The sequence below is a fragment of the Uranotaenia lowii genome, chromosome 3 (genome assembly GCF_029784155.1).
Source record: "Uranotaenia lowii strain MFRU-FL chromosome 3, ASM2978415v1, whole genome shotgun sequence".
Lineage (NCBI taxonomy): Eukaryota > Metazoa > Arthropoda > Insecta > Diptera > Culicidae > Uranotaenia > Uranotaenia lowii.
The window spans coordinates 307,893,645-307,907,639 of record NC_073693.1 but is presented as its reverse complement, the minus strand read 5'-3'; the positions used below and the strand labels follow the sequence as shown (position 1 = coordinate 307,907,639).

The following is a 13,995-nucleotide window of genomic DNA, read 5'->3' as shown; positions in this document are numbered from 1 at the left end:
ATTGTTATGGTGGCCGTCTAGATGAAGGGGTTATGAAATGTTTGTACCGGTTTCCGGTCACTTGTTAGGACCAATGACATTTGAATTTGAGCTCTTTATCTACTGAGATTTTTGCAGTCTCAAGCCAAATTAATTTTGAATTAAGGAATGAGTTAAACATAATATTTAGTTAAATCAAACCATACTCACAAACCAGCCAGTATATTGACGAATTATCATTTTTGGGGAACAGTTCTCACCTGAAAACAAAGAAAAACAAAACATAACATTAATTATTTTGATTTTATCAAGATCCAGTACCATGTCGAAAAACAAGTTCACGTGTAAGTTCTCACCCAATGAAACGTGTAGTCTGTCCTACGATTGATGACCCCAGGGTTTTAGGTTGTTGTCAACTTCTTTGTCAGAGTCATCGATCGAATGGTATTTAAACTTGTTGTTGCTCAGAAATTGATAACAGTTTTTCCGCAATTATTGACTTGTCGACAACAAATTTGTTCCGCTTTCAAAATGAAGGTAGGTGTTGCGTTTGAAAAAAATGTGTTGTGGTAATTCTAATAACTTATGTTTTCTTTTCTAAAGACGTTCGGAATTTTCTTATTTGCCATTGCCATGATGGTCACCCTAGTATCGACATCTCCATTGCTGCTAACGAAGGCTCTCGTTAAGAAACACATCGTTAAAAGTAAATCCCAGCCACTTTTGGGCGGAAGCCACAGTTCCAGCTCACTTCCGGTCGTCAGGACTTCCTATCCTTATGTACCACGGCGATCTTATCCATACAGCTATCCCCAAAACAACCGACTTTTTGCGATAAATGCCTATCCGTTTGCCTAGGTTAGCTGTCAGTTTATGAATAAACAACTCAAATTAAAGCTGAATTAAACCTTTTTTAAATTTCACAGTACCATTTTTTAAATCGTTCAAACGCTTCAAAACTTCATACTGCCAAAAAAACTATCCAATTCCAAGTAAAACTCCAATCATCTTCAATCCTCATTAAAAATGTGAAATTTTGAATCGAAAGTTTCTTCTTCTGGTAGAAACACAATAATATCATTTTATCAGAATGTTTCATAAGAGATTTGAAAATTGACAAGTTATTCCGAATTCCATTACTAGGTAATTTAGACAGAATTTAAGAGTGTCTTTAATTTATTCTCTTGAATCTCTGGTCACAGCAGAAGACTTTAGAAGCTATTTCAGATTTTACTGTTAACTTTATTTTCGAATATGGTATTTCAAATATGAGCTCAAAATCATTTAAAAGTACTGCAAATAAATTATTTAAAAATTCATCGATAATTGAAAATTGATAATTTAATCTAAGCTTGAAAACTGGAGAATTTCTCCAGGTTCAAAACAATTATTTTAAATATTTTAAACAAAAGTTGCACATAATTATAGGAGAAAATGATCCCTGAGAATACTTGATTTCTTCGCTTTATCTCGAAACAGGACTACCTATCCTACAAATATTAAATGCTCATGAAAAATGTGCCAAACAAAATAAAACAACAGTGTTGTTATCTCAACAAATTTTAAAAATTTTATTTCTCGAGTTATTGAACTTTGTTTGAAAAATGTTACAAAACATAATTTAAAGATTTTTTTTAACATTTTAAAATGTTTCTCCCATGAAAAAATAAAAATAAAAATATTTATTCCAATATTCCAATTAGTACTCTCAATTTTTTTAAAGAAGAATTTTACCAAAATTTATGTTATGGAGTCCCTGTTGTTGATCCCTGGAGTACAAAAAGATGTATTTTTCTTCTGAATAGATCGTGATCGATGGTTAGCATGAAACTTCTAATATCTGTCCGAAAACTAATATTTATGTAGTCATTATCTGTTAAAAAAAAGACTATAATACTGTTTTTATCTAAAACTAGAAAATTGCGCCTTAAAGTAGACAAGCTCTAAGATTTCTTTTTGTCTTATACTTACAAACTGTGAAATGAGAACTAATATGGCAAAAAATAGTCAACGGACCTTTTGCCTTCGAATTTCACTAGATTTTTGTCTGAGGTCAGGGCACCCTTGATTAAGGATCAAGTTTTCTTTGGTAAAGGACCAAGTCTCCTGTAACTTTAAAAATATCTTTTTTTTTTAGTCCCACGAAAAAGCTTTTTGTTCATCTACGAGTTTATTTCTAGTTCTAACTTTTGAAGCATATAAACTTGAAAATACATGCTGTAGGAAAATGCAAAAGACAAGGCAAGTTGCAAAATTTTCCCAAAAAGATATGATGAAAATATGAAAAGGATATCAAGTATCCCCATTCTACCCTTCCAAATTGAAAACGACAATAAATTTGCTAAACCCTCATTCGCTCTTGAGTCTCAACATGACACTAGTGACACAAATAAAAAAAAACCTCCATGGACCCTCGCTGAATTATTGACCTCTTTAACTTTGCATCATAACTTTTTAAACGGACGCACTCTGAAAGCTCAGGAAAAAAAGCATCCTAATCAGACCTTGAGTGTGAATTTGACACCCCCAGGTTAAAACCGCTATGTCTCTCTTGTTTCTCAAACGAATTTTACAAAACTTATAGGTTTTGAAACCTCTTGATGCAATTCAAATATGATTTTTTAACATTATTCACCCACAATACTTCAATTTCCGTTATTCAAACCCTACGAAATAAAACCCGAAAAAACATGCTCCGGAAAAGACTTCATAGCTAATATGAATGCTCAAAAAATCTAAAAATGCAAATCTAAAGTGCAAAAATGTGCTAAATTGCGTCAACTTCCAAATCCTCATTTCAAAATTTATATGGTGTAACTTAAACAATTTTGACGACTCATTGATCAAAAAGTACGGTTTTACACCACTTTTTTACATTTTTTGTTGTCATGATCTTTAAAAGTTTCAAAAAATAATTCTTATGTGCATCGTATAGCTTCTAACTTCAACTAACTTTCTTAGACACTAAGTGAATTTTTTTTTAGCATTCCGTAGCTGATCTTTATTCCGAAGCATGTTTTTTCGGATTTTTTTTTCTTAGACTTTGAATATCGAAAAACTGATGTGTTTTAGGTAAATGATGTCTAAGAAACTTATTTAAGTTACATTGCGATGATTCCAAAACTATAAATTTTGTTAAAATTGGCTGAGGAACTAAAGAGATACATATATTGGTTCTAATCTAGGGTTGCCATCCGTCCCGCAAAAGCGGGACTTGTCCCGCTTTTTTGTTGAATGTCCCACTGTCCCGCTTTTTCCTCAAAATGTCCCGCTTTTTTTCTTGGAAAACTTTTATAAAGTTTACTGACTAACACTGTAAAAAAAATCAAATTCTAGGCTGTACAGAAAATCTTTCAAATTCAAATTCATTTCTTAAAATAAGCTACATTTTTTATAGTTTACAAAAGACAATACTGAAAATTTTAAAAAATATTAGCATTACAGTACAGTTAAGTGTTTTTGCAGCCCGTTCAACCAACGTGTGAAGAAAGTATTGTTTAAGTTGCTTACAAATAATAAATTATAGATTATAGAAATATAGAGATTATTTTTTTCGACGGAATCTTAGTTAAATTGCCTTATATTATTCACCACCTTTTTCGACTCAATTGTCCGAAATATAGAAAGATGAAAGTTTTATTGATTTTTCAAATTTTTGAACATATTTCCAAAGAAACCAATTTTTACACAAATTACACAAAGGTTTTTTACACGCTGTCAAATCTGCTGTTTACATGTGACTTGATTTTTTTTCTCAAATAACGTATTAGTTTGCGAGAACCATGGAAAATAACAGTTGATGTGGCAAAACACCGTGTTAATAGAAGTCATGTAAGAAAAACTTAGAAAAATCAATCTGCTTTAAAAGAAAATTTTAGTGGACCATCTATGAACAATTTCGGCTGATGGAAAACGTATGAGTTTGGCTGCACAATTATGCTTTTTTAATTTTTTTCTAAATGTCCCGCTTTTTTCGGCTATGTCCCGCTTTTTTTCGTGAAATGTCCCGCTTTTTTTCTGAAAGTATCTGGCAAGTCATTCTAGTCAGAAGTGTCAAACTGAAAATTGGTCTTAATTCCGATTAACAGCAAGATAGCAGTGCCATCTACGAATTAAATCTAAAAAAAAACTGATGTTCGACTGATTAAAACAATAAATATTTATTAATAAGAAGCCTGTATTTTGGATTCAAATTCAGCCTAGAATCTATAATTCTCCATTTCAGGTCATTTTAATGAAAAATTAAGCAGTTTGATTAACAAGTATAACTGAAATGTCAGGTGCTAGAGAAAAATCTCTTAAAACCCTTTGAAGGCTTTGGAATACTAAAAAAATCAAATTCCATATTCAAATAGTTCGTAGATGCATTATTATTAACATTTCCATAATTAATGTTAAGAAATAATCTTGTATTTTTGTAGAAAAATAAAAGTGGTACTATTCTTATTTAGCACTTATCTTTCATATTGTTGATCCTCAACGCCAATTGCTTCATCCAAAATAAGTTAACTTGTGCTTGATTCTTTCTATGAACAAGTTGAACCAAACTGTAGAATAAAATGTTGACGGCATCTTCTGAAGTTAAATAATACGTTTCTGAATTGAAAACAATTATAGAACTATTACTTTTTTTTTCAAAAAGATTTGAACAAAAAAGGAGGCATTCGTCCTTACGATAAAATTTTAACCTTCCAAAGTTTTACTTTTTACTTTTAATCTTACGCTGAGTTAATTGTTAAAAATTTTCCAGAATTCAATGTTTATCTCGATCTACTAATAACATTTGGAAGAAAAACACATAAATCTAAACCAACCACATTTCAAAGAGACGTTTGAGGAACCTTAATGGAATCTCTTCGGGGAACATCAAGTTTCATTGAGATCCTATTTATGTTAAGTTTCCCATATTTCAAAATTTTCATTCTATCGATTGTCAACCCAAAAACCGTGCAATATCCGAAGAAATTTGTCAAAATTCTTGAAATTTCTCATAAAAATTTAAGAATAAGTGGAAGATTAACACATGAAAATTATTTTTTTTTAAACAAATTATATCAACAGATTAAAATTTTAAAATTCCAAAAAATGTTAGTGGGTTCTCTAACAAACTAAAAAAATGTTGTTATTTGATTCTTAAATCATAAATAACGTTACATTAATTGGAAGCTTTGATTTTGATTTTGCTAATATTGTGGAAAAACTCGGCTAAAATCCGGGCTAAATTCGGGAAACCGAGCCGGACCGGATTCTTCCCTTCCTTTTTTTTTTTTTTTTGAGAAAATGAACTAACCCGGACAATCTGGAATGATTAATTTATGTATGTTTTTTATCATTATATAAGGAAATTGATTAAATAAAATTAGGGCTTGAGATATAGCTCAGTTGGCAAGTCTGTTGTCTCCTGAGCCGATGTCCGCGAGTTCGAGCCCAAGAGTAACATCGAACACAGTTGTACCGGATAAGTTTTTCAATAACGATCCGCCAACTACAACGTTGATAAAGTCGCAAATGCCATGAAAATGGTAAAACGACTATATTCGAAACAAAAAAAAAATAAAATAAAATTATTTTTAATCTGATAAAATTTAATTTAACCAAAAGGTTACCGTCACTGAATAAAGAAACAAATACAAAAACAATTGGAGTTTAAATGTCATAAAAATTTTGCATTATTTGACACATTATCTGCACATTCCAGCACATATTCTTCACAATAGAATTAAAAAATTTCTCCACCGTATGGGAGACTTAAAACTTTTCAAGCTGTCTGGTTTAAATTTTGAGAATTGAGGAATTTAAGGGGGTTCGGAAAGACAGTAAGATCATTTCAAACTTTTGATTTTTAATCGTTGATATCACCGAATCACATTTACAGCAAAATAAAAAAAATACATTTTGACGATCCCCTTTTACGTATCGTTACTTGATTTTTTTTTTTGATAAAAACTGCGTTTATCGATTTTAATTTTTCTACTTTTTCAAATTCATTTGAAAATATCCTAAACTCTGATGAATAGATATTTCAAATTTGTTTTGTTACCGAACTTCAACAGAATAGGTTATCATTATGAAAAATATTCAAAGTTCTTATAGTTCTGCAGTACTTTTTTATTTGAAAAATCTACCAAATTGTTCCAGGAGGACGGTAAACTTGTAACCTTAAGAAAAGTGGCTTTTTTTTTTAATTTGGAGACAATGAAAAAGACTAAATGTCCATTGTAAACATACTATTTGAAATTTTATCCCATAAATAAAACCCAGGAGGTTCAAAATTTATCGAAAATTAAATAAAAACTTTTTGATATTTCAAGTTCAGGAAATTAAATTCAGTTTATTTTGCTTTCAGATCAAAGGTTCTTATCTCTGTGAGCTCGTAAGCAATATTTCAACCAGTTTATATACAATTCGCTATGCAAGATATTCAATTTGTATAAAAGCATTGTATATAGTTCTTATAAATTTTTCTTTATTTTTACAAGGGATATTTACTAGGAGATATTCGTCTCTACGATTACTCATTGAGATAAACCTACATTAGTTATAATTTCTGATTGGTTTATTCAGAGAAGAATTCAACCAACATGGTTATTTTCCCACTTGAATCTATACTTGAGGTAACCCAGGCATATGCAATAATTTATCATTTTTGATAACGTATGCAACAATCTATACGTTTTATTTTTCTTCGAATAGGAACAAAATTGTGGCTTGGCCCGCTAGCGAAATTCATTTCCAAAAGTTGGCTCGCCTGTTAAAAATGTCGGCCACCCATGGTTTAAGTAATGATGTCAAGTCATGAAAAATCAAATCAAATATACAGAGGTGAACCAGCCTGTGACTGAACCTCTTAAATAAGATATACTCAAGACACAGATCTGGCATGTATCGAACTCTGTGCGTTAAGTTTTCGTATCTGTTGAACAACTTATCATATGAGGTCCTTGGAGCCAAAGGGGTATAAGTGCATAAAAGTTTATTTCGAGAAAACGCGCTTTTAAGTTATTGTGTCTGGCTATTTCCCATACATTTTTCGTAGATTTTTATATTTCTTTCAAACGTAAAAGTAGAATTCTAAAATACTGAAAAATTATCAAATATAGTTTGAAATATGAAGAATCGTTTGGAATCATTTACTCAAAATCAGCCATTTTGTCACGTATACTTCTTTGGTTCTGAGGGCCTCATATGTTTTTGTTCATAGTCCAAATGAATTAAAAAAAAATTAAAAAACACACCTTGCTGGATCCAAATAACACCTTCGATGAAAATATTGTTGAAGCTAGAGACACTAAATCGTATGTGAAAGAAACGTTGAAATATATAAATTTAATATTCAATAAAGTCCTTTCTTTCCTATTTTTTTATAACTAGCTGACCCCAAGGTTGCCGAAATCACAGAAAAATCTCTAATTCCACAGGGTTCTGAGCTAATTTTCAGAACCTGTGTCACAGAACACAGAATTTTGAAAATATTCACAGATTTCATGTTTTTTTTTTCAAATTTTGTGAACATTACAAAAAAAAACTTTTTTTTGTGAACGCTTATTTTGGGTTTTCACTTTGTTTTGGAAAACCATGATAATATTGTTGATTTTGATTGATTTTTCTCAAGTGAAATGTAGAAAAGAACTAATTTTTCATGATTTCTCAACGAATTAAATGCTATTTCCATCAGAATTTATATGTCGAATAATAATTTCTTAGTCAAATCACAAAAAGTCTGAATGTTTTTTAGCAAAATCAAAGATTTTTTTGCCAACCCTGGTCTTTATTAATAAATGATATTTGAAAAAAATATTTAAATCTTGACTTTTTTTTACCATTATATTAAGTTAAGTTTTTAAAAAAATTCAGTACCAATCCCTATAAAATTAAAGCTGAAGAAAAAGTTTCAAATTACATTACCAAAGTGATTCAATTTAACTTTTCGAAACTTTATCTCTAAAATTATTTTTCAAGATCAGAATTTTTAACTGTGTTTTTAAAAGTTAATGTGATCTTTAATTAGGCCAAAATGTTTGTTTTACTGTAGGAATTCTCACCCTCTTTCTTTTCTAATCTGAGAATGGCCATGAACTACCATAGAAGTAATTTTTTTTAATCTAAATCATGTCACAGAGAATATTTGGCTCCATTTGTTTGATAAATTTTGAGTTTTGCTAGATAAAATGTTCATAAAAACCTACCTCTTTCATCCAAAATGTGCCCTGAAACAGTGAAGGTCTCTCTCATAAAATATGGTCGCTTTTGCTAGATGAGCTATCTATTTGCGAGCCCCCTTCTTTTCTTCCCTCCTTTCACTGGAAAAGGATCTCAAACAATCATAGAAATATTCAATTTAAATACCATCCCATGCCCATTTGATTCCATTTGCATTATTTTGTTCTCGAGTTATTAAAAAAAAACTTATACCAACGAAATATAAGTAAAAACGTTTCTCGTATGGAAATTCCCTCGCATACCAAATTTGGTTCAATTTGCTTGATTAGTTTTCGAGTTATAAAAATAGTATCTATGATACCTTCATCCCTTCCCTTCTTTCCACTGGAAGAAGACAGAGGTCTTAAATGATTGAAGAAACATTTCTCGTATACAAATACCCTTCCATACTAAATTTGGTTAGATTTTCTGACCGGTTCTAGAGTTTTGCAAAAACTTGTGAGGAACCCCCCCTACCCTTTCCTATCATCCTTGCTATTGAAAAAGGGAGAGAGTACCAAATATTCATAGAAGCATTTCTCGTACCCAAATACCCTCCCATGCTAAATTTAGTTTCATTTCTCGAGTTCTCGAGTCATGCAAAAAAAAATATGCCAGCCTCCCTTCCCCGCTTTCTATTTCCCCACTGGAAGGAGGAAGGGGTTTCAAACTCTTTAAGGAAAATTTCCGCACTTCCATCTGTACCGTTGAGCCGTCAACACGTACGCCGGAGCATCGTATCGTTGCTGTGTACCTGCAGGAACATTTTTACATTATTTATTTTTTCCTTACCTGTTTTTCAATCAGCACTTTTCAGTGCTATAATTATTTTTATTTTCTTTTATTCATATTTTTCTCTTTTCTTTCCAGCATGGGGAAGTCTTCGGCCGGCTCAAGGGCCGGGAGAAAACGGATTGCTGAACCTAATCCAGGGCCATCTGCCAAAAAAGTTGAAATTTCCAATTCATTCGATGTCCTTCATAACATCGGTGATGAGGAAATATTCATATTTAATTCTGATAAGAGTACTAAGAAACCTTCTTCTTCTTATACTCTTAAAAACGAAAAGATTCCACCAATAACGGTCACGATTCCTGACTTCAATGCCTTTCGAAAAGAAATCGTCACTTCCGTCAAGGATGTGAAGATTTCTTTTCAGATCGGTCGAAGGGGAACTGCTCGTATATTGGCGGAATCTTTTAATGATTTTCAAAAGGTTTTAAATTATTTGAATAATAAAAAACACCAATTTTTTACGTACGACACTAGAAGTGATCGTCCATTTAAAGTTGTACTTCGTGGTCTCACTGGCGATCAGACACCGGATGAGATCACAGCTGAATTAAATTCTTTGTTAGGTTTTTCTCCAATTCAAGTAATTCAAATGAGGAAAAGAACCAACACGAATAATACCAGTAGTGTTGGTTTTGCTCCTGAACTTTATTTGATCCATTTTAAAAAGGATCAGGTTAATAATTTGCAAATTCTTGAAAAGGCTCGTCTTATGTTTCATTGTCGAGTCAAATTCGAACCTTTTCGTAAATCTTCTACCAATTTTCTTCAAAATATTACGCAATGTCGTCGTTGTCAAGCTTTTTGTCATGGCACTAAAAATTGTAGAATGAATGCCAGATGCATGTTTTGCGGCTCATTCGATCATGAAAAATCTAAATGCCTTTTTGGTGGTGATAAGCCAAAAACAGAATTTTTTAAGTGTGCGAATTGCGCAGGTAATCATTCCTCGAATTCTCTAGACTGTCCCGTTAGGGCAAAAATTGTTGCTTCTAGGAAAAATCCCAAAGTTTCCAGAAAAGTTTCTTCTCCTTCTTCCTCTTTTTCGTCTTCACACGTCAGACCGGCAAACAACCTGCCTGTTCGCAGTCAGCCTCGGCCTACATTGGAATCACGGCTGGGTAATACCCGAAGTGATTTTAATGTTACCTGGGCTGATTCTGCGCCCCAGACTCGTTGTTTATCGTTCTCAGAGGTGGTTGAAAATGGGTTTCCCTTTTCAGGTTTAACTAATAAAAATGGGAAAAAAACAAGTCTCAACGTTCATGCGAAGGCTTGGGAAAATCCCCGAAATTCAAATACTTGTTCTTCTCCTTCATTTTCTGATCCTAACAATTTTGTTGATTTGGGTGAGATAACTGAGGAAAAATTAAAATTTTTGCATCAAAATTTAATGGAAATGATGCAACTTATGTTAAAAGCAAATTCAATGTTTGAAGCTTTCCAAACTTCGTTTAATTATGCTAACAAAATTATTATGACTTTGCGATTCCCTCATGGATCCAAATAGATGTTTAAATATTATGAATTGGAACGCTAGATCTTTGCTGGCTAACCAAGATGAATTCTTTTTATTTTTGAAAACTCAAAACATACATATTGCTGCCATCACTGAAACTTTTTTAAAGCCAGACAATAACTTGAAAAGCAATGCTGTCTTTAAAATTTTACGAAATGATCGACTTGATCGACAAGGTGGGGGTGTAGCTATTGTCATCAATAGTCGTCTCAAATTTAGACTTCTTCCTTCTTTCAATACAAAAGTCTTAGAAACAATTGGAATTGAATTAGAAACTTCTATGGGGAAAATTATAATTGTTGCCGCATATTTGCCTTTCCAATGCAGCGGTGAACAGAAAAATTTTTCGAAGGGAGATTTACAAAAACTCACCAGAAATAAATCTAAATTTTTTATTATTGGTGACTTTAATGCAAAACACCGATCTTGGAATAATATTTCATCAAATTCAAATGGGAATATTTTGTTTAATGACTGCTCTGCAGGTTATTATACTGTTGAATATCCTAATGGGCATACTTGTTTTTCTTCAATTAGAAATCCCTCCACAATTGATTTGGTTCTAACGGATTTAGGCGAGCATTGTAGTCAATTAGTTACTCATGCGGACCTCGATTCAGACCACCTTCCAGTAACATTTTCTTTATCCCAAAGTCCCATAGAAAACCCTTTAAAATCAGCTTTTAACTTTCAAAAGGCTAACTGGGAGCGATATATGAATTTTATTGAACGTAATTTGGATGTAAACGTTCCACTGAATTCAATAGAAGATATTGATTTGGCTGTAGAAAATTTGACAACTTCAATAGTCAATGCTAAAGCCGCTTCAATACCCAAAGTTAAACATAAATTTAATCAACCTTTAATTGATGATGATCTTCAGTTTTTGATACGACTGAAAAACATTCGTCGACGCCAATATCAACGTACTAGGGATCCTTATTTGAAATTAATTTATTGCGACCTTCAAAAAGAGATCAAACGTCGTTTAAATTTCATTCGTAATGAAAATTTTGCTAAAGCAGTAGAGGACATAAAACCCTACTCAAAGCCATTTTGGAAATTAACTAAAATTCTGAAAAAGCCCCAGAAGCCAATTCCTACTTTGAAAGATGGGGATAAACTTCTTTTAACTAATGCAGAAAAAGCTCGAAAATTAGCCCAACAATTTGAGTCTGCTCATGATTTTAATTTAACCGTTGTAAGTCCAATTGATGCTCAAATTTCCCTTGAATTTGATGATATTCTTTCTAAACAAAATGTATTTGAAAGTTCTTGTGAGACAAATATTGATGAACTTAAATTGATTTTCAAAAAAATTAAAAATATGAAAGCTCCAGGGGAAGATGGGATTTTCTATATTCTTATTAAAAAGTTGCCTGAAAGCACTTTAAATTTTTTAGTTAAAATCTTCAATAAATGTTTTCATTTGGCTTATTTTCCCAATAAATGGAAAAATGCCAAAGTAACTCCAATTTTGAAACCTGGAAAAAGTGCTTCAGAGCCTTCAAGTTATCGACCAATTAGTTTACTTCCTTCTTTAAGTAAACTATTTGAGAGAGTTATTTTGAATAGAATGATGATTCACATCAATCAGAATTCTATTTTCCCTGATTAACAATTTGGTTTTCGTCATGGACATTCTACTACACATCAACTTTTGAGTGTAACTAATATGATTAACGCTAGCAAATCTGAAGGTTATTCAACTGGTGTTGCTCTTCTTGATATTGAAAAAGCTTTTGACAGTGTTTGGCACAAAGGTTTAGTAGCTAAATTAGCTCGATTTGATTTTCCTGTATATCTCACCAAAATTATTCAAAATTATTTGACTAGCCGAACCTTACAAGTAAGCTATCAAAATGCATGCTCTGAAAGGACACCCATTAGAGCTGGTGTCCCTCAGGGCAGTATACTTGGGCCAATCTTATACAATATTTTTACTTCTGATCTTCCTGATGTACCAGAAGGAAAAGGTAGAAGATTATTTGCTGATGATACTTTGCTTTCAGCCAAAGGTCGAAATTTACGGGTGGTACGCAGTAGATTGCAACAAAATTTAAATTCCTTTTTGAATTACTTGAAAATGTGGAAAATTTCTCCTAACGCTTCCAAAACTCAACTTATTTTATTTCCCCATAAGCCAAGAGCTCAATTTTTAAAACCTAATGAAAATCATTCCATAACTTTTAATGGGGTTTCATTAGAATGGTCTGATCACGTGAAGTACCTAGGACTTACACTTGATCGGAATCTCACTTTTAAAAATCACATTGAAGATATTCAATCTAAGTGTAATAAATATACTAAATCTCTTTATTCTCTCATCAACAGGAAATCCAGGTTGTGTCTGCGAAATAAGATGTTAATCTACAAACAGGTATTCCGACCAGCGATAATGTATGCAGTTCCGATTTGGTCTAGCTGCTGCACGACGAGGAAGAAGGCCATCCAGAGGATTCAGAACAAGGTTCTGAAAATGATTTTGCGGCTTCCACCTTGGCACAGCACCGAAGATCTTCATCGGATTGCAGGCATTGAAACTATCGAAGAGATGGCCAACAAAATAATCTCCAACTTCAGAGGCAAATCGATGCAGTCTTCCATCGCAGAGATTCGCTCTCTCTACAATTAGTTTAATTTTAGGATAGCTTTAGTTTTTAGTTTTAAGTTTAAAATATTTTTTACACGACAGGATGTTCTCCTTTATAAAAATGCTTGATTGCGCTCAGCAAATTTAAGTCAAATAAATAAATGTTAGTGATTATTTAACTATAGGGCTCTGAAAGTTCATTATTGAACTGAACACCTAATTTAATGTATTAATGTAATATAAATGTAATGATGAATTGGTACAAATAAAGATATATTTAAAAAAAAAAAAAAAAGGAAAATTTCCGTAACCGAATACACTCCCATGCCAAATTTGATTCCATTAGCATGATCAATTCTCGAATTATACAGACATGTTTCTTTTGTTTGGGAGGCCCTCCCCCCCCCCCTTCCAGACAGTGGAGGGGTCTTAAACTATTATAGAAACCTTACCCTGCTCTCGAAGACACCTCCTGGCTAGTTTCCCGCAAATCTATTCTATTCTATTCTATTTTTTTTATTTATAGAGAATTTTAACCAACATGGTCATTCATCCTCTTAGGAGATTTATACCATTTTATATCTAGATTTTATATATTCCCGCAAATCGATTCAGTAGTTTCTGAGGGTACAGGGAAAAAAGACAGGCAGAAATTCGTTTTTATACATTTTGATTGAATATTATCCAAATTGTGGCAATATATAAATTAAAGTTTATTGTTTTTTTTTGCAATCATGAAATTTCATTAACTAAGTTAAGTGAAAAAAAATATATGATAATAAATATATGTTTGAAATCAAATAAATCCAACTCATAAAAAAATATTAATTTTAACATATAAAAAATATTTAAATTAATTCACATCAAGTCAGTTTTTCAATAGCATGTATTCTTAGGAATAAACATAACGTAC

The 13,995-nt window shown here is 32.0% G+C and overlaps 1 protein-coding gene across 1 annotated transcript in view; it reads right to left on the bottom strand.

The window, feature by feature from the left end:
* Nucleotides 1-200: 200 nt before the first annotated feature.
* LOC129750587 (janus kinase and microtubule-interacting protein 3-like) overlaps nt 201-13,995 on the bottom strand; it is a 483,814-nt gene continuing 470,019 nt past the window's right edge. The window contains exon 6 of the mRNA XM_055745554.1: nt 201-239. Within this exon, the coding sequence (XP_055601529.1) occupies nt 216-239 (24 nt within the window). The 3' untranslated portion in view covers nt 201-215. The remainder of the gene's footprint in view (nt 240-13,995) is intronic.